Raw genomic sequence first — 21,817 nt, 5'->3', positions numbered from 1 at the left:
TTTCTGATTCTGAAAATGTAGTTTCTTTCAGTTAACTAGGTTTAAATCTTATCATTACTGATTTTGGTTTTAAATCAAAGTTATTCCCAAGGAGCTCTAGATTTTTCCACAAGATCATTCCATCTGTACCCTTTCTCTTCACATTACTCTTTTTCAGACTTCTGATACCTACCTGAACTTTGGAAGTAGACTTTTATTTTTACTTCGTTGTTATCATCTGTGTAATCTGTTTTATATATTTCCAGATTAGTTTTAATGTATAGTTGTGCTTCTGACATCAAAAGCATTTACTGCATCCTTACTAATCTTGAAATTATATAGAGATCCTTCTGCCTTGCATTGACAGTATACAATACTTTAACCTTAAGTGTCCTTTCCAGCTGTATATCCCCTCATTTTGTTATAGTAAAGATTCTCAACCTTTACTGTATATCCTTATTGTCTGTGATTCTTTTAATGCCTGAACTTAAGATTCTAGTTTCCCAGTAAGACAAGGAAAGCACATTCTAGTCCTTTTTTCCTGTGCAGCTATGAAACCTGGACAGGATGCACGGAGAGCTTTTTGTTGATTCAGGAAGATAAATAGTTACAGGCTGATTGGAAAAGACCAGAATTTTAAGTACCACTGAAGTGGGGGCATATTTCTAGTTTTCCCTTTGGTGTTCCTTAACCTAGATTAAGGTCACTTAAAACCTAAAAGTGGGCACTGGGGCAGGACTAAGTTCAGAGAAAAGCCCTCCACTTCTGATTTGAGGAGAAGGAAGGGGACTATAAAACTTAAAACAGAAGTCCCTGAGTTCTCTTTTTCTTTGCTCCTTCCTCTTACACCACAGTCTTCATGTAAACCTGCAAGGGTGAAAATCACAGTAGATATGGGGCCCACATATACTTAAAACTCTGAAAGTAGGGAACCTTCCTCTAGTTACATATAGGGCAGCTGGGGTGCCTGGGTGTCACAGTTGGTTAAGCATCTCCCTTCAGTTCAGGTCATGATCCCAGGTCCTGGGATCAAGCCCCAACTTGGACTCCATGCTACACGAAGAGTCTGCTTCTCCCTCTCCCTCTACCCCTTCTCCCCGCTCCCACACATACACACTCTGTTTCTCTCAAATAAAATCTTTTTCTATAAAATGGGGGTAGGGCAACCTGTGTTGCATTTTTCTCTTTCTGTCCTTTCTGTCCTCTTTCCGCATAGTACTGCAGAAAGATGCAGTTGTATGAAGTGTATGCAGAGCTGGGTAACTAAAGGCCTAGATTTCTGCCAGAGAACCAAAAAACAGGAACCCTGGGGCACTAAAAATTCCAAAGGGGAGGAGCTAGGGAAAGTAACCCTATATAAAGTTGTTTATGAACTTCTGGGCTCACCCTTAAACTGCATGTGAGGATCTGATCCTACACAGCCTACCAAAGACTGAGAACTGGACTAAGAGGCAGACTGCCACCCAGTCTCCAAGCCAGTCACAGGATATTTTAATAGCACTGGAAAACTTTAAAAATAGAACTACTGAAACTGCAACCACCAAACAGATTGGATTTTATAGCTCAGGTTATAGTCAGATGGACTGCCTGCTAAAACAAAAACATTGACATTCTGCATAGATAAACATGACTGAGTTTTACAGTATTTCAAAATGCCTAGGAAATAATCCAGAATTAGCATACAAAGAAACAGGAAAATTTCAACTCCTGGGGGGGAAAAAACATGCTAATGCTGAGATGGCACAGATGTTGTCATTATCTGACAAGTTCTGAAGCAGGTATATAAAAATGCTCTAGGAGACTTTCCAAATAGCTGACGAGATGGCCGAAGTGGAGCAGAAGCAGCATACCTTCTACAAGTTCACCTAATGTAACACAGACCCTGACCAGCTGCTGAACAGTTTCACAAGCAATGATGAAGCTATACAGCACCCAGCAGCAGCGGAGGCTGAACCGGGGTTTGCAGAGGAATCCGCACTCACTGCAAGAGCATCTGTGGAAGGCCAAGGAGCTTGCCCCTGTGGAGAAATCTCGGGGGGTTAAGGAGCACCTGGGGGACATGATCATCATGTCCAAGATAGTGGGCAGTAAGGTGGGTGTCTAAATGGCAAGACTTTGAGCCAGATGGAAATCAAGCTGGAGATGATTGGCCACTACCTGGATAAGTTTTTCACCACCTGTGAAGCAGGCCCAGCATCTGGGCTGCCCACTTCTCCCACTTCAACCCTCTTATGTAGTGTGTTCTGCCAATAAAGGCTGAACAGATGTCGCTAGTCAAAAAAAAAAAAAAAAAAAAAAGGCTCCAGGAACGGAGATCAAACTTTTTTTGGAGATTTTAATTAATTAATTAATGTATTTGACAGAGCATAAGCAGATGAAGTGGCAGGCAGAGGGAGAGGGAGAAGCAGTCTGCCTGCTGAGGGGCTCCATAGCAGGACCCCAGGATCATGACTGCTCATGACCCCAGTACCTAAGCATACGCCAAGGCAGATGCTTAATAACCAGCTGAGCCACCCAGGTGCCCCAGAAAGCAAATATTTTTGAACAGAAATTTAGAAAATCTCAGATATAAGAGATCAAAAGAAGGATCAAATAAAAATTTTAGAACTGAGAAAATAAATGAACTTACTAGAAAGGCTCAATAACAATGGAAACGATGAAGGGGGCTGTCAATATCAGGAATGAGGGAATAAGAAATAGTAACTACCTGGATAAATACAGACTTAAGTTCCTTACAATTTTTAATGGTTGATAGCAAATATTACCTTGTATGATGTTTTCAATATATGTAAATTTAATACATAAAACAACTACAATATAAAAAGGAAGGATGAAGAGACTTCTGGCAAATTTTGCATTCCTGCATTGAAGCAGTAAAATAGTGATTCTAAGTAGGTAATTAAGTATGTTTGTAGCAATCTCGAGAGCAACTACTAAGAAACCAGAGATATTTTTAAATTTATAATAGATAAATATTTTTAAATTTTTTAACCAAAAAGAAGACAGAAAAGGAGAAACAGAAATGGAGATCAGAACAAAGCAGAAAGCAAATAAAATTATTAGTGGTCTGAATGCAGCATTTAAAAAACAGATTGTCAGGATGAATTTAAAAACATTCCTGCTTAGTGCCATGTAAGAGAAGCTTCAAATATGATAGGTTAAAAATAGGATAAAAAAATACCTTGAAAACTCATAGCTGAAGTAGCTGTTACTAAAAGCTGTCAAAGATTTCAGTACCAGGAAAATTATCAAGGATAAAGAACATTAAAAAATGATAGAAATGTCTGTTCTCCAGGAAGACAATAATCCTAAATGTATATGCACCTAACAAAAAACCCCTCAAAATACATGAATCAAAATCTGAGAGAACTAAAAGGAAATACTGAACTGAAAAGAGAGGTAAAAGCACTTTTATAGTTGGAAACTTCAGTGCTTTTTCCTGTAATTGACTAGTAAAAAATCAGCAGGGCTGTAGAAGAACTGAACAACACCATCAACCAACGATCTAATTGACATTTGTGGAACAGTTCACCCGATAGGGGGAAAAATACATTTTTTTTCCAAGAATACATGGATCATTTACCAGGTAGAACACTGACCAGGTCATAAATCTTAAATATAAGATCGCTAAAGTCATGCATAGGGTGTTTGTTTTCTAACCATAGTTGAATTAAACTACAAATCAATAAAGAAAGCTAACAGGAATGTTTCCAACCAGCTGAAAATTAAGTAACACTCTTGTGAATAATCCATGAGTCAAAGAGGAAGAAGTGGGAAAAAAGATAACTGAACAGAAATGAAGATATATCAAAATTTGTGGTGTGAGCACAGAAGTTCACAAACAACTTTACAGGGTAGTTTTATAGAGTTTATCTCTTGATTTCTATGGAACTTTCTACATAAATAAATCAGAATTAGAATGAATGGACTACTGAGTAATAAAAAGAATTACTGATATATGTAACAACATGATTGAATTTCAAAGGCATTATGCTGAGTGAAGAAAAAAAAAGTTCAAAAGGTTATATACTAGGGCAGCCTGGGTAGCTTAGCGGTTTGGCACCGCCCTCAGCCCAGTGCGGGATCCTGGAAACCTGGGATCCAGTCCCACATCGGGCTCCCTGCATGGGGCCTGCTTCTCCCTCTGCCTGTGTCTCTGCCTCTCTCTCTGTCTCTCATGAATAAATAAAATCTTAAAAAAAAAAAAGTTTATATTACTGTATGATTCCATTTATATCACACTCTGGAAAGACAAACTAAGAAAACAAATCCGTGATTGCCAACAGTTATAGTGTTGGACAACAAAGAGGGAGCACTAGGAATTTTTTCAGTGTAATGGAACTGTTATGTATCCCAGTTGTGATCGTGGCTATACAAATCTGCATATCCATTAAGATTCATAGAACCATACCCAAAAAAGACAATTTTACTATATGTTAACTTTAAAAGAATGTTAAGTTGCCTAGACTGCATACTATTAAAATATTTAGATACAGCATGCTTGGGTTTAGGCTCTGCTTTTTTCTTAGTTTTTTCACAGCTCTAACCTGCAGCCATGCCTTTGAAATTTACCATACTACAAATATGAAGTACTTTCTGTTCTCTAACCTTAGGCCTTTTCTCCCTTCATCTTCATTTTTTTTGCCAATGCCATTGCCTCATTTTCACCTGTTACATTTTATCCATCCTTCACATTTTGTGTCACATGTCAATCACCTCCTCCCTGTAACCTTTCTTTGTCATCACCTCTTCCTACTATCCACTTAATTAGTTATAATGCTTCTTTCTTAAGTAGATATGATACTTAATGCTTCTTGGAATATAAAGCAATTCCAATCCTGACTGTACAGAAGAACCACCTGAGGAGCTTTTGAAAAATTCAAAGTGTTCCTACTGCAAGCCTACTAAATTGAAATCTACAGGGGTAGTCTAATAGCTTATTTTAATAACTCATCTGCTTGCTTCTACATTTGATGTAAGCTCCTCAAGTGATTCTTAGTTGCATCTTACTGTTTTGTACTCATCATGCTTGTAACCTAGTTAGCAAATAATTAAGGGGTTTCTGAGATCTAACTTAGCTTAAGCAGATACTTCTTGAACTAAGATCTGAAGGACAAAAAATATTTAAGCCAAATTTTATAAGTTCATTTTAAATAAAATGGCATATATAAAAGTAGAAGTAAGAAAGCATATTTAAAAATGCCGAAGGAAGGGATCCCTGGGTGGCGCAGCGGTTTGGCGCCTGCCTTTGGCCCAGGGCGCGATCCTGGAGACCCGGGATCGAATCCCACATCAGGCTCCCGGTGCATGGAGCCTGCTTCTCCCTCTGCCTGTGTCTCTGCCTCTCTCTCTCTCTGTGACTATCATAAATAAATAAAATTTAAAAAAAAAAAATGCCGAAGGAAGACCAAAATAATGGAAGACTAAAATAACGAGTACAGAAAATGAAGGAAGAACAGTACAAGAGGAGATTAGAGAGACAAGAACAATGTAAGTCCTATTAACTACTTTGGATTTTATGCTAGTGAGTTCTAAAAGCAAGTTTTTTTTTCTCCCTCTGTTACCTGTAAAAGCAAGTTTTAAGTAGGATTGGAGTGACATTATATTTGCCCTTTTATTATCTTTTATTATCTGGGATAAACTAGAGATGGGTTAATTACAAACTAATTTATTAAGTGAATTAAGTATTTTTATTATGAAAAAGTCCTGTTGGTAGTTCTACACTTGGAAATTAATGGTGTACACAAATAGGGAAGCTTGAGCCTCCAAGTCCTTTTAGTTCTCCACTTTAGAACATCTGTGGAATGATTAATTATGCAAAAAAGTAGAGAATTTGTTAGTGTTTAATGCCTGTAATTGTCTTCCTCTTCTACATGGAGTGAGTGGTATTCTGTAGTCAACTTGTACCTGTTCACAAAAGCTAATTCATATAGATTTACAATTAAATAAATTTATTAATACCCTAAACTCATCACTTCCTAATTAATATATTTTATTATTATCTATGCCCTAAGATTCTTTATATCAATTTTATCTGTATGGTGGAAATTCTGTATAATTGTGTCCTTTCACACATTTCTTACTCCACATTCAGGGATCACATTGGTAGCCTGAAACCGGCCATCATAGAGGTATTTACAGTATAGAAAGTGACAAACACTACAAATAAGGAGTTTTTTAACCCCAGGGAGCCGGTTTTTAAAATTTATCAGCATACAGGCAGCCTGGGTGGCTCAGAGGTTTTTAGTGCTGCCTTCAGCCCAGGGTGTGATCCTGGAGACACAAGATTGAGTCCCCACATCGGGCTCCCTGCATGGAGCCTGCTTCTCCCTCTGCCTGTCTCTCTCTGTGTCTCTCATGAATAAATAAAATCTTAAAAAAAAATTTATCAGCATAATACTTCATAGGTTAATTGGTGAGGTAAATAGATCCTTTCTGGCTGAATGGTCAGCTAAATTACAACATGTAAAATCTGGGGAGTGAGGGAAGCAGAAATATGTGTACCAGTTTCTAAATATTTACAAGTAAACTTTCAGGATGTAACTCATTTATTAAATTGGGTGACTACTTTATATTGTCAGGTTTTTTTCTCTTCCAATTTTCATTTCCCTCAATTAATATATATAAAATCTTGCATTCTATAAATTATGATAGAATGAGAACAAGAATAACACTTTATAGTACGAATTTATAACCAAGAGTATATAGGAACTAAGAACTCATTTTCCAATATACTTAGCACCAATAAGACTTGAACAACAGTGTTGAAAAGTTAGTCATGCTAGAATCACCCCAAAAGATCAAATCACTGATGGTTGGACTTAGGAAAAAGATGTTGAAAGACCTGAGATGATTTTTCAGGTTTCATAGAATACAAAAAAATAGAAGATACGTACTCGATATGTTAAATTACATCTTCATATTTTAAGCACTCAAGTAAGTTACTGTGTGTGGAGGGAAGAATTTTTTTCTTCCCTGTTATCTAGAATGATTTTGGTTAAAATTCCTTTAGCTCAATAAATCTCATTGATACAGTGGTACACATTCAGGAGGTTGTTTTTATTGATTTGAATTTCTTGGTCTTTAACTGGTTTTGGTCTTCCATAGTGCTTTTGCATCTCTTCCAAAGCACAAACCTGGCTTCTGGTCAGATGTAGCTATGGCTGTAGGTTCTCGATCTGCTGAAGAGTGCCAGAGGAAATACCTGGAAGATCCCAGAGGAAAAGGAACCCAGAAACCTGTCACTAAGAAACAAACAGTCAATCCCAAAGGCCAAAATGGTAACCTTTGTAAATTGTTTTTCCTAGTTCTCAGTATTGACTTCTACTTGCTAAATATATTTATCCATTTGTCGTGGTCTTATACAGGTGTTTTCTCCAAATTTTAAAGCTAGAAAGTATTTTAAAGATCATCTGTTTAGTTTTTATCTAGATATCAAGTACATCAGTAATAGCCTGAGCAAACTTGTGCTTTGAGTTTGTTCCAGGAAATCTGTAGCTAAATCCAAAGATTTCAGTTTCTGGATTATTAAAAGTCTCATTTTTTTTTTTAAAGATTTTCTTTATTTATTCATGAGAGACACAGAGAGAAATAGAGAGGCAGAGACACAGGCAGAGGGAGAAGCAGGCTCCATGCAGGGAGCTGGACATGGGACTCGATCCCTGGTCTCCAGGATCAGGCCCCGGGCTGAAGGTGGCGCTAAACTGCTGAGCCACTGGGGCTGCCCCTTAAAGTAATTTAATTTGAAGCCACTTGGGTAGAGCCTCATAGAAATTCATAATAAAATTCTAAATAAATTTAGTTTTTGTATTCCTCCCGAGTATACATTCCTGCTCAGGGTTTATGACAGAGCTTATATTGACTAACCTTTGGGAGTATCCTATCCCTGTCCTGATTCAATAAGGTTTATATTTTTAGAAAATCAACAAATTAGGCATTCAGCAAGGAGAATGTGAGAGGGTGAAGACCTTTTCCATCTCACCTTGGCTAATCTGATGTAGTTTCTTCATGAGTATCTTATGAGCTAATTATATTGCATAGATCCCAGTATAGAAAGAATCTTTTGTTATGTAGGAGACTTATTAATAGAGGATGCATTTACTTAATATAAATAGACAATTTAGATTTTACAAAGTCTGTTAAATTTAGAGCAGTTACTATAAATAACCAAATCCTTATTAAAATGTTTTGCTGACTCCTAAGGCAAGATAGGTGATGCTGATAAGAAGCAAATTATTAAGATAACTGCCAAAGTGGGAACTCTTAAAAGGAAGCAACAAATGAGGGATTTTCTGGAACAATTGCCAAAAGATGATCATGATGATTTTTTCAGTACAACACCTGTGCAGAATCAAAGAGTACTGGTAAGAGTCTTAAATGTGTGAAATCATTGCTTTCTTCATACTGACTTTAACATTTTTCATTTTTATGTCTGGTTAGTGTTCATCCCTAATGTTTAGGCCAAGGATTGATAGTTCCACAGACATGACCCAAAATATAGGAAGTAGCCTGCCAGTACATGCTATTCTTATATTCTTATGTCCAGAGTCTACCCTTCAGTGAGTTTCATAGATAATGGTTGTAGAGACAAATTGAAAACCCAGAAATGTTTAATTAGGCTAAATGTATATGTTTAAATTTTTTTTTTAAGATTTTTTTTATTTATGAGAGACTGAGAGAGAGAGAGGGGCACAGACACAGGCAGAGGGAGAAACAGGCTCTATGCAGGGAGCCTGACGTGGGACACGATCCCGGGTCTCCAGGGTCACACCCTGGGCTGCAGGCGGCGCCAAACTGCTGAGCCACCCAGGCTGCCCATATTTAAATTTTTTTTAAAAAGATATCTATTTATGAGACACACAGAGAGGAAGAGACATAGGCAGAGGGAGAAGCAGGCTCCCAGTGGGGAGTCTGATGCAGGACTTGATCCCAGGACCCCAGGATCATGACCTGAGCCAAAGGCAGACACTTGACCACTGGGCTACCCAGGTGTCCCTATATTTAAAATTTCATATGCAATGAAGTAAACTTAAAAAAAAAGTGATGAAATTATTACCTACTGTATAGTAAATTTAGTGGAGGTATTAAATGATAGCACAAAGTTGACATTTGAATGTATAAAAGAATTTTTGTAGTATGAAAAATTGTAGAACTTAAAAACTTCAGCAATTGGGAAAAAATATTTACAACAAATAAAGCCAGTAATGTTGATAATATGAAGAACTAATTCACATATTACTAGAATAAAAATTGTCAGGGGGTGCCTGGGTGGCTCAGTCAGTTAAGTGACTTCAGCTCAGGTCATAATCTCAGGGTCTTGGGATTGAACCCCCAAATCAGGTTTCATGCTCAGTGGGAAGTCTGCTTCTCCCTCTGCCCCTCCTTCCCCACTCCTGCCCGCTCGCTCTCAAATAAACAAATAAAATCTTTTTAAAAAAATTGTCACGATCACAGGGGTAAAGTGGGCAAGAAAAATTTCCAAAGGCTGAATGAATACTGAGGAAAGTGGTTATGTTAGCTGATAATCAAAGGAAAAATAAATAAATCATATGTATATATTCTAAGTTACAGAATCTTTTACAAAATAAATTATCTACTAACAAAAAGCAGTGGAGATACTGATGTAGTCATACATCAGTGGATGTAAAATGAATCATACCTTTTGGAAAGCATGGCCATTTTCAAGAACCATTAGATCAATTCTATTCATTGGAATTTATCCTAAGAAATTCAAAAGAAGCCAAACTCCTGACACAGATAGTCGCACAGATTTCTCTTCACAGCAGAAAACTGGAAGCAATGTATATGTCCAAGAAGGATGTTCTTCATAAACAGATACAATAGAAAGTGCAAATTTGAAACTATTTCTAGAATATAAATATAAATGTTAAGAGTATTAAGATTAATGCAAAATGGATATAGACAATGATAGAGGTGTAAAAGTTCAAGGAGTTGTTTTAGTGAGCTTAACTTCAAGAATAATATTTTTATTCATTTTTTAAATATTGTTATACGTCTCCAATATTAAAAGGCTATACAATGCTTTAAGAATTTAGTAATCATTATCTGGGCTCTTTTTGCCTATGCAGATTATAAAGGATTTTATATAAAAAGTATTTTAAGGGGATCCCTGGGTGGCTCAGTGGTTTAGCGCTTGCTTTCAGCCCCAGGGTGCGATTCTGGAGTCCTGGGATCGGGTCCCACATCCCTGCATGGAGCCTGCTTCTCCCTCTGCCTGTGTCTCTGCCTCTTTCTCTCTCTCTCTCTCTCTGTGTCTCTCATGAATAAATAAATAAAATCTTAAATAAATAAATAAATAAATAAATAAATAAATAGTATTTTAAGGGAGCCATCTGAGGCTTTTACTGTGTTCCAACTACATAACAGCCATGGTCATTTAGGGGTTATATCCTTTATATAATTCTACCATCATTTTAGGTTTTATATATTTTTTGGCTTAAATGCAATAGTAGCAACATTTTAAAGACAAAAATAATAAAACAAATAGTGAAGTAAGTTCATTTTCTGTAGCATAAATCCACTTTCTCTAAGGCTTTAATGTAAAGATAGGCAAAATCTTAATGAAGGATTGAATTATTTATTGGAAATGCGTATACACAAAAGTTTAATACTGCTTTGGTTCCTATTAAGTGCCAAGCATAGTAATCAGTGAATTAGTTCTGTTTTGTTCTGTTTACCCAGAAGTAAGGAAACCATAACCCATGGGTCAGACCGGGCAGACCACATTTGTTATAAGAAAATTTTATTAGAACAGAGACATATTTATTGTTTACATAGCTATGTCTGCTTTCACGGCAGAGTTGAATATTTGGGACAGATACTGTATGGACCATAAAGCCTAAAATATACTATCTGACCCTTGACAGAAAACATTTGCTGATCCCTGGTCTTTCCACAACTTTTAGAAATAGGTGTCATTGTCTCCACTTAACACAATAGAACCAAAGTTTTTTTTAGAGGCTGAGGCTCTGTTAACTACTAATGTGTTTAGAGATCTCAGCTGGAAAATTATAAGGAGGAAAACAACTTATCAGCCCACCTAAGAATATTTAGTGACAATGAGAAATTCCATGTTAGGGTTGCCTGCTGGCTGGTAACAATTATTTGTTTTCTAGTTGCCAAGTCTCCAAGACAGTGCAGAAGAAGATGATATTCTGCTGAGTATGGACAAAAATCCAACAACTCCATCATCAGTTGTCTTTCCATTGGCAAAAACTCCTCAGTGTCACCATGTCAGTCCTGGCATGCTAGCTTCTATAAATAGGTAAATATGCATATATAGACTGTAATTCTCTGCATCAACATTTAACATTTCATGAGTCAGAGAGTAGATGTCAATAATGAGAAGAATCATCATTAAACAAAAAAATCAAGAATAGTTCCTAGAAGTTCAGGATGGACAGTTTCAATAAGTAGAGAATATTGTTCATTAGTGTAGGGACCCAACTTACACTTTACATCAGGATAAATTCTAAATGGATCAAATTTTTTCACATAACAAATTAAACTATAAAATATACCTAAAGAAACCTTGGAGGATTATTTTATAATCATTGATAAGTGAAAGTCTTTTCACACTATGATGCTAGACTCAGAATACACTAACAAAAAGAATCATAAAGTCAACCAGATAAAAAGTTTTACCCAACTACCATAAGCAATAAAAAGATAAACAGTGATCTGACAAAAGAATATATGGAACTCATCAAAGGAAAAGGCTAATTTTCCTAACGCAGCACTCCTATGGATTAAGAGGAAAGGAAAGGGATTCTCATGCATCACTAGTGAGAAGGTAAATTAGTACGGTCTCTGTGGGCAGCAATTTGTGAGTATCTATCAAAATTATAAATACACATATTTGACCTATCAGTCCTGCTTCTCACATAGTGAATATACAGCTTATTAGAGTATTGCTTATAATAGCAAAAGTCTGGAAACAGCTCCTGCCTATCAGTAAGGGACTAATCAAACTGGTACATTATGTAGCCATAGAAATTAATGAAGAAAGTCTTAATGTACTATTATGGTAAAATGTTCAAGATCTAGTAAGTGAAAAAAATGCAGTGAATAATGTGTTAACATTTCTGTAAATGTGGTAAATTGTGTAAAATTTGTATAAACGGGCTGTGTGTATACTTGTGTATATTTGCATATATACATGTATATATACCTAATTGCTTTCCTTTGATTAAATATCTGAAAGAATATATAACTGAAAACACTACTGATCCCTACAAAGAGAACCTAGATCACTTGGAGATGAGAGAAGGAAACTTTTTGAATTTTGAACTATGTGAATATAGATACTTGAAATATAAATAAAAGTAAGAAAAATCAGGGACAACCAGCAGTTGAATGACAGAGAAAAGAAGGAAAGAAATAAAAATGAGGCCTGAAAATAAGTCATTCCATTTGGCAATCAAGCAGGACTTTTATTAAGAGTAATTCTGTGGGTTGTGAGGCAGAAGCCAAGTAATAATGACTGAGAAAAAAGTATTCAGTCCTCTCCTGAGGGTCGGTGAAATTTTAATTTGCATTTATTTGGTAAAAACATAATTTTCATAATTTTTCCCCAGAAATCTACAGATTATTTTTGATTTAGTATTCATTGCAGATGAAAGTATACTAAGAATATAATTTTGGGCAAAGCTTTTGATAAGTACTTTGGCCAAATCATCAAAAGCTTTAAGATATTCATCCCTTTGGCCCTTGAATTTTCTTAGTCACTTATAGGGAAATACATTTGGGCAAGTATGTATGTACATTTGTACGGACAAAGATGTTTGTCATGAAACATAATACTGAAGATATGGAAATGACCTAAATGTCCAATAAAGAAAGTTAAGAAATGAGGATTTGTCCACATTATAGGATAGGATATAACAATTAAAAATCATACCTTCAAGAATTTTTAACAACCAAGAATAATGTTCAGTTGACAATAGATTTTAAAAGCTAAGAGTTAAATTATAAACAATATCCCAGTTTACATAATATGTATTCAGAAAGGAAATTTCTTGACTATAAACATCATAGCCATTATCTCTAGATTGTAGAATTATAGTGAAGTGAGTTTTGGTGGTGGTGGTTTTTTTAATATCACTTTTGCAATGATGGAAATATACTTTCCCCTCCTCCCCAATAGAACACATGGTAGATTCATTTATATCATGACTATATTTCCTAAAACATTTATTTCATATAGGGCAACGGACTCATGAGGTGCAGATCCTTGAACAGCTGGCTAGGCTTATTCACTAGCTATGTAGCAGTGCTTGTGGTTCACATTAATATCTTAATACAGTCACACATTTAGAAATATGTTATACCTTTAAGGTTGCTCCCAAATTTTCATAAAGGAACGGATAATTGATCATAAAGGATCTTGAAGCTAAGAGAGAATTACAATTGGTGTTCAGCTGGTATTTACTGTCATAAGGACTAGGAATTGTAGGGGGAAATGAGAATAGCCATTCTTGAGACACCTGGGTGGCTCAGCGGTTGAGCATCTGCCTCAGGACGTGATCTTGGCCCCCAGGCTCCGTGTAGGGAGCCTCCTTCTCCCTCTGCCTATGTCTCTACCTCTCTCTATGTCTCTTATGAATAAATAAAATCTTTAAAAAAAAAAAAAGAATAGCCATTCTCTGTGGCTTCCATTTGTGTCTGTAAAATGAGCCAAACCTATTTGCTAAGAATGAGAGGGGGAGAAAATAAGCTAAAAAGAAATGACTCAGGAGTTAGTTGGAAGCTATAAATTGAGGGTTTTCATCACCAGGTATATCCTTAAAGTGGTTAACTATTTGATGTAGACAGGAAAGCAAGTAAACAGAAAGGAGTAAGAGGTCTAATAAAAGGGAGTCCAGGTAGAAGTCACAGTGAATTTTGGAAAAGAGAGGCAGCAAGATAGTGATCAGAAAGAGCACTGAACAATGAGCAAAACCATACTTTCCTATTCTTATTTAATGTTCCTTTAAAATGTTAAGTTGAAATGTTTTGTCCATTTCCATCAGTACACCATTGTTTTTTAAAAAATGGAAAAGACGTGGGCAGCCCAGGTGGCTCAGTGGTTTAGTGCCACCTTCAGCCCAGGGCCTGATCCTGGAGACCCGGGGTCGAGTCCCATGTCGTGCTCCCTGCATGGAGCCTGCTTCTCCCTCTGCCTGTGTCTCTACCTCTCTCTCTTTCTCTCTCTCTCATAAATAAATAAAATCTTTTTTTACAAAGTAGAAAAGACAAATAGACTTTTGTTTTTGAGTCTGTTTCCTGGTTTGCCGGTTTGCCTCTTTTTTTTTTTTTTGGCTCATGTTCATGTTTTGTTTCTTAAATTCCAGATAGGACTAAAACCATATGGTATATGTCTTTTTCTGACTTAGTTTTCTTAACATTCTACTTTCTTGTTACATCCATGTTATTGCAAACAGCAAGATTCGATCTTTTATATGGTAGAGTAATATTCCAGTATGTGTGTGTGTATGTATAGTAGATTTATGTTTATATATTTTATAAAATATATTAAATACCTAATATATTTACACACACACACACACATATATATATATATATATATATATATATATATGTGCACTTGTATTAAATAATGCTCCTCTAAACATTGGGGTGCACATATCCCTTTGAATTTGTATTTTTGTGTTCTTTGGGTAATACCTACTGGTATAATTGCTGGATCATAGGGTAGTTCTATTTTTAACTTTCTGTGGAACCTCCAAACTGTTTTCCACAGAGGCTGTACCAGTTTGCATTCCTGCCAACTGTGCAAGAGGATTCCCCTTTCTCCACATCCCCACCAACACCCATTGTTTGTACTGTTGACTTTAACCATTCTGACAGGTGGAAGGTGATATCTCATTGTAGTTTTGATATATTTCCCTGATGATCAGTGATGTTGAGCATCTTTTCAAGTGTCTATTGGCTATCTGGATGTCTTTGGAGAAATGTCTATTCATGTCTTCTGCCTTTTTTTAATTGGATTTTTTTGGGGGGGGGTGTTGTGTAAGTTATTTTTATATTTTGAATGCTAACCCTTTATCAGCTATGTCATTTGCAAATATCTTTTCCCATTCCATAGGCTGCCTTTTACTTGTGTGGATTGGTTTCCTTCCCTGTGCAGAAGCTGTTTATTTTGATGTAGCCCCAAAAGTTTAGTTTTGCTTTTGCTTCCCAGAAAAGAAAATTTATATATATATATACTTCCCAGAAAATACACTTTTTCCCAGAAAATATACTTCTTAAAGGTTGAGACACATTTAAAATTATTTTTGTCAGTTGCTATTCAAGCTGTGGATAGAAATATGGTAGTTAACTGTTGACTTAAAATTTTGTATTCAAACAGGAATGATTGTGATAAATATGTTTTTCGTATGCAAAAAAACCATAAAAGTAAAGGTGGCATTGTCTGGGGCAATATCAAGAAAAAAACAGTAAGTATATTTATTCTTCATTTATTCATCATGTCTATTGAACAACTGTAATACATGGCAGATTGTGGCAGTTACAAGTTATGTAAAAGTTCTTGCCCTCAAAGTAGTTAATCTTAGAGAATGACAATTTATCGAGGACCACCTTATCACCTGATTGTATATTCCTTCTCACCAGACTATGGCAATGTCTTCTTCCCTTATCCATGTTGAAATATTTATATTGCATACTTCCTAGAGTATAATTCTTCTCAGAGAATTTCTAAAACATTGGGATTACATAATCACATCCAATTTTTATGGTTTCATTTGTCCACAGGAAATGGTAGATACTTCTGGACACAGGTTTAAAAATCAACCTGGAGACTAAACTCTTTAAAGGATATCTCCAAAATTGAAGGTGTAGACAAACTATTTCTTAGATTCCCTTTTCCCAGTCCCACATTCTTTATGAGAATGAAATTTTGGTTTGTTGCAAAGGACCTGGAATCAACATAGCAAGAAGGATTTGGTTGGCTTCTGGTCCCTATTTTGCCTGTGAAAGTTGGTTGCTTTGACGATTGTTTCACAAACTTGAATGTGCAAAGGCATCACCTAGTGATCTTGTTAAACACCAGATTCTGATCCAGGGATTTGAGATTTCTGCTTTTTTTTTTTTTTTTTTTAAGATTTTATTTATTCATGAGAGACACAAGAAAGAGGCAGAGACAGGCAGAGGGAGAAGCAGGCTCCATGCAGGGAACCCGACGCGGGACTTGATCCTGGGTCTTTCAGGATCACGCCCTGGGCTGAAGGTGGTGGTTAAACCGCTGAGCCACCCGGGCTGCCCGATTTCTGCATTTCTAACAGGCTTCAGGTGCTAATGCCTATGTTGCTGTCCATGGACCATACTGAGTTAGTAGCAAGATCCTAATCCACTCAGTCTGTTCTCTGCACAGTGATGAAAAATTCACGTGGACAGATCTAATAAGGACACTTCCTATTAAGAATATTTGTTTCGGGATCCCTGGGTGGCGCAGCGGTTTGGCGCCTGCCTTTGGCCCAGGGCACGATCCTGGAGACCCGGGATCGAATCCCATGTTGGGCTCCCGGTGCATGGAGCCTGCTTCTCCCTCTGCCTGTGTCTCTGCCTCTCTCTCTCTCTCTGTGTGACTATCATAAATAAATAAAAATTAAAAAAAAAATTTGTTTCTTTGTATTTCTGGCATCATCCTAAACACTACTGGACTTCTGTTTTTCTTAATGGGTCATAATTTTAGCAGTCTCCTGAACTATATAATATCCTTGTGATTTAGTCCTTTTTCATAGACTAATATTTTGTCGTGTGTGAGGATAGAAAGAACAAAGGATTTAGTGTTAAAAGTTCTGATTTCAAGCCCTAACTCCTCATACCAGCTTTATAAGACAACAAGCTACTTGGGCTTTCTAGTTTCATTTTATTTATGTATGGTATCAATGTAGGAATCATGATACTGGTTTAATGTTGCTGAATGATTTTGAGAGCTAAATGATAGAATAATGTTTTTAACTCATTTCACAAGAAAAAGTACAGTTATGTCACAATCTGAACAAGAGTTTGTATCTCAAGAGTTTGAACTCTATTTTTACCCTTAGTACACCACTATACTATATACCCTGTCATATTTCCTTTCTATTCCTTTTCATTTTTTAAAGATAGCCAGGCATGGCCAAAAGTTTAAAAAGCATTGATGTAATAAATATGTATTTTACACTTAAACTTTGTGATATAAATTACTATTTTAGACAATTGAAATTTTGCTAGTGTAATGGAATAACATGAGTACTTAGATTTTGGCAACTGTCAGAGGCCCATAGACTATCCTTTCACCCCTGTAGCATTAATTTGTAATATTTTTTTTCTTTTTTCTTTTTTATTTTTTTGTAATATTTTCTTATAGTCATGTTTGCCAGTGGTGGGAAACAACATTGAAGAAGTGTTCTTACCCTAGATAGATTCAACTGTGGAAAAAGAATTAGACATTTCACAGATAATCATAATGTGATTAGGTATCATTATAGGCATGTGTTCAAGGTACTCAGGATGAAGCATACTTATTTTGTCTGTGTTTGAGGCAGAACTCACAGGAGGTACTATTTAGCTATTAACATGAACTCTCTTGCAGGTTGAAACTGATTTTTCAACTCCAACATCAAGAAAAAAAACCCTGTTTAACAAAGGTAATTTATTTTTCTTTTGTAACTCAGTCTATTATAAGTTAGTCTCTGTATTAACATGGTACTAAAATTAACTGCTCTGAAGTGGGCAGATCTATTCAATTTCTCAGTTCTTTTCAATTTCATTGAAATTACTTTTAGAAGTATATTAATCTTTTATTAAACTTCTTTTTACAGAATTAAGAGAAAACTCTGGTATTGGAAAACTTTTCGCTAATGCTATGGAGTCTTTAGATGAAGAAGAGAAAGATTATTATTTTTCAGACTCTGATTCTTCTTAGTAAAAATGAGAAAATATTTTCAGGATTTTTATCAAGAAGCAGATAATATATTTGTATCTTCTTTTGGAATACATATATTTTCTTCATAATATACCATCATACGAAATTGTGGATTCCTCCTTAGAGGTTTTAGGAGATGAATAGTTAACAGAAGGATGTTTTACTCTGAATTCATCTAAAACATCTTTCTGTAACTATTCCTCATTGCTGCAGGTTACTAAAATGTAAGGAAATTGTTTTGCTTGTATAGATACTTATGAATTTCTGGGTTTTGCATTATTAAAATATTCTACATAAGTATCTCTTAACCATCCAAGTTTGTTTACGTTAAGAAAATCATGTTCCATTTTTTTTAAAAGCTTCCCAGAAAATGCTATCCTCAAGGGATAGGGGAGGGAGAATGAGAAGTAGATAGTACTGCCAGCTACTAAATTCATGAAAACTTCCAAGTCAGCATTTGTTACCACTTGGTATACAAGCCAGAATTGATCTAATGTTTAAATTACATGTTGTTAAAACTATGTAACACTCTATCTTGTGATTTTTTTCTTAAAACTTGTGATTAGCATATCTCTGAAACCTATGTAAATTTGTTGTTTTTCAATATTTTATTAGGTAGAAATCAGAGAACAAATTTTGTTGCACTATGCCTTATTTACATATGCAGTTTACATTTGGTCTCAATGTTAAAACGACTGGATTAGACTTTTCAACATTCAAGTAGTTGATCTACCACCAGAAATTAACGTGCCATGTCATAGTAACATTATTTTCCTTTCAGACAGCTCCTTTAGAAATAAACCTTTTTTTAGCCTATTCTACCACTGTTTTGAAATTTGACATAGAATATTTTTCCTTTGGTTACAGTGTATATACACACTTACTCTTTCTCTCCAGTTAGATTGTTTAAATAAACTTGGTTTACTTTTGTAACTTTATATTTTGGTTGTTGTTTGATTACTGGATCATAGAAAGTAAACAAATATGCATTCTGTTACTGGTTCAGCTCCTTGCCTCAAAAATTACCAGAACTTTCACTAAAAACTACATGCTCATGTTTCTTAAGAGTTTAGTAATAATCAGCAGTTCTAGAACTATAGAATTTACAGCAACACAAGATTTAAGAATAATATTGCAGCTAGACTTAGATCATAATGGTTTCTGCCACAAAGAATTTAGATGGAGGATGGAACAAATAAAGAAGGGATTATTTTAGAGTCAAATACTGTTTTAGAACTTAAGTTGACAATACTTGGGTTTATACTATTCTGCTTAATGTTAATGGATATTTTTTTTAAGGAGTTAGTTAGAAGGTAGTTAAATTCCATAATGGGAAACAAAAAGATAATTTTGATATAGCACAGACTTAACACAAACCAAAAAATGTGGCCTCCCACCACCACTGCCACATTCCCTGTGTCCTGCTGGAACTTCTTCAGTGTCCTTCCTGGTCTATTTTGTTGTATCCCACCTGCCAGGTACCTGATTAGTCACATTTCTTCCCATCAGGTCATAAGATAAGCTAGTAAGGCTTATCAAGTAACCTCCAAAGGAGACTTAAAGTAGGCTCCAAGATGAGTTAATAATCAGTAGTGCTGATAGTTACGTGATACCAATGAGAGTATAAAGAGGGCTGTTGCAGCTTAAATATGGATTGAGCTCTGTACACAGCAAGCGTAAGTAAATAAAATCCTCTAGGTTATGTCCCTCATGCCATTTTATTTATGGAATATTTCGTTTGGTGGTTGGACACAAAGAATTTGAGCACAATGGTGTCTGCAGAGGAGATGCTGCAAGGTGGCCAGCAGCCCAGGTCAACGTGAAGTTGCTGAGGAACTGCATGCTTCTGGGCATGTAGCTGGGACAGACTACCACCAAATGTCTCTACCCCCATGCGCCATGAACACCATGTAGCAGGAGCAAAAAGCAAAGCAGCACACTGGAACCAGAAACAAGCCCTTTATTTCCTTCTACTGACAAAGCTTAAATCCTGCCCACGGTAGCGAGAAATGTTGAGAAAGTCCAGTCCATTATAGCAAGGCAAGATACTAAAGGGTAAATTTGAGCCTGATAGATAAAAATCAATAACTGCACAAGCCAGGAACTTCTAGAACTTCTGACTTTGACAGAATTCTTGAACCACAGAACTATGAAATCCACTGCTCTCTAAAGAAATAAATTATACTACTACCCAAAGAAGCTAAGTTTACAATCAGAGTAACTTTTTAGTGAAAAAGAACTGCATCTAGTTTTGGTTCTAGATTTCCCAGTAAACTTGAATAAGTCAACTTGTTTGTGGGCCTCACTTATACCACGTGATAAGAGAACAGCAATTTGAATTTCATGAACTCTGAAGTGCCTGCCTAGTCTAAGGTAAGAAAAACTCTGCTGTGAACCTGGTGCAACTACCCTGTAGTGTAACAGAAGAAACAGTAAGGCAACGAGAGAATACAGGACTCTAAATGGGGGGGTGGGGGTGGGAGGGGCATAGTTAAAGGCTGCATTAGCACTAGACTGACCAGAAGAGGCTCAGATGTGGCAGATGAAAACATGGAGACATCTTAAAATATAAATAGCATCACAGATAACACTGTTCTGGTCACAATAAAATCCACTTTCAACAATTCATTTATACTAATTTTCCAAGTCTAAGCCAATATTCCACTTCTTTGAATATATTTCAACAACAAAAAAAGTAGTGTAGGCTAGAGTTCATACTACAGCAGGATTTGACTATACTTGATTGGGACACTTTTGGTAAGATAATCACTTTCAGTTAAATTTTCATCTCTCTTAGTAACTGGAACATTTATCTCACAAAACACCTACCTCTACCTCCCGTATCTAATACAAAATGTATGTAGACTTAGGACATTAAAATATTCTAGATGATATTGTTCATATATAGGAAAAATTATTTACAACTACTAAGTTGGAAGCAGACACCTCAACCTATTATACTAACAAATGGTAAGTACAGTACCATAATCTCTGGAAAATTCCTAGAACATATCTAACTCGAGCTTTTACTTTATTAGCACCTTCAGTAACTTTTTTTTATTCAATAAAAAGTTTCATAATCTAGTTAATCAAAATGATTACTGAACATCAGATTTTCTTTTAAATAATTTATAACATATAAATGAAAATGTACACAATATAAAATAGATATGGAAATACTCTTTTACATCTTTTAAACTGATCATCACAAACCACAGCAATGATTATTTAAGTGCATTTAGTATTGCGAGAGTTCTTTCATATACCCGAGCAGTATGATCATGCATCAGATTGTAGTCTACCTTGGTTAAGACCATCTGGTAACATTTGCATGTTAAATACATAGTGAATATATCTATATATCTCCTCAGCCTTTTGATGAGTTACTTGTGCATACATGGAGATTTCTTGAGGTGAGCTGAAAAAAAAATTAGAACTTTTGACTTGTACAATTTAATATTACTTGCTTAACACCAAACGTAAAAGAGCCTTTAAGAACATTTCTTCCTAAGCATTTTACATCTACTTAACGTCCTTAGCACCAGTTTATATAAAGCAAACACTTATTCCCTATATTTAAAGTCCTATATAACAGTAATTTCCATATCTTCTACATGGGCCTTTAGTTTAACTAAAATAACCTATTTTCTAAAATCTTCCTTATTAAGCAATAGTCAAAAACTAGTAAAATTTGCACTGTCACATTTGTCTAGGTCCAGAACCAAACAGCCCAGAAATGTTCGAATGCAAGATCAAATATAAGAACTGTCTAGCTCCCAGAGGGCTCAAAGCTCCCCAAAGGCAGTGTCTATTCCACACACACCCCCCCCCCCCCCAATTAAAATCAACTTCATGCAGTGGTTGTTAACAAGCAAAAAGTCTTTACTGAAATGAAACAATCTAATG

General features: G+C 35.7%; 2 protein-coding genes across 5 annotated transcripts in view; one reads left to right on the top strand and one right to left on the bottom strand.

Annotated features, from left to right (window-relative positions):
* MIS18BP1 (MIS18 binding protein 1) overlaps positions 1 to 18,849 on the top strand; it is a 47,235-nt gene extending 28,386 nt beyond the window's left edge. For 3 of the 4 annotated variants that reach the window (XM_077909183.1, XM_077909182.1, XM_077909184.1), the window contains 6 exons: positions 7,087 to 7,259; positions 8,182 to 8,342; positions 11,115 to 11,263; positions 15,350 to 15,437; positions 17,579 to 17,633; positions 17,808 to 18,849. In XM_077909183.1, the coding sequence (XP_077765309.1) occupies positions 7,087 to 7,259; positions 8,182 to 8,342; positions 11,115 to 11,263; positions 15,350 to 15,437; positions 17,579 to 17,633; positions 17,808 to 17,911 (730 nt within the window). In that variant the 3' untranslated portion in view covers positions 17,912 to 18,849. Of the gene's footprint in view, positions 1 to 7,086; positions 7,260 to 8,181; positions 8,343 to 11,114; positions 11,264 to 15,349; positions 15,438 to 17,578; positions 17,634 to 17,807 lie in introns of those variants that run through there. The other variant, XR_013386152.1, reaches the window with a different exon arrangement.
* The window catches only part of FANCM (FA complementation group M), a 68,359-nt gene continuing 61,539 nt past the window's right edge, over positions 14,998 to 21,817 (bottom strand). The window contains exon 23 of the mRNA XM_077909181.1: positions 14,998 to 21,329. Within this exon, the coding sequence (XP_077765307.1) occupies positions 21,191 to 21,329 (139 nt within the window). The 3' untranslated portion in view covers positions 14,998 to 21,190. The remainder of the gene's footprint in view (positions 21,330 to 21,817) is intronic.

Source organism: Canis aureus, chromosome 9 (genome assembly GCF_053574225.1).
Source record: "Canis aureus isolate CA01 chromosome 9, VMU_Caureus_v.1.0, whole genome shotgun sequence".
Taxonomy (NCBI): Eukaryota; Metazoa; Chordata; class Mammalia; order Carnivora; family Canidae; genus Canis; species Canis aureus.
The sequence above is the reverse complement of the archived record's forward strand: the minus strand, read 5'-3'. Positions and strand labels throughout refer to the sequence as shown.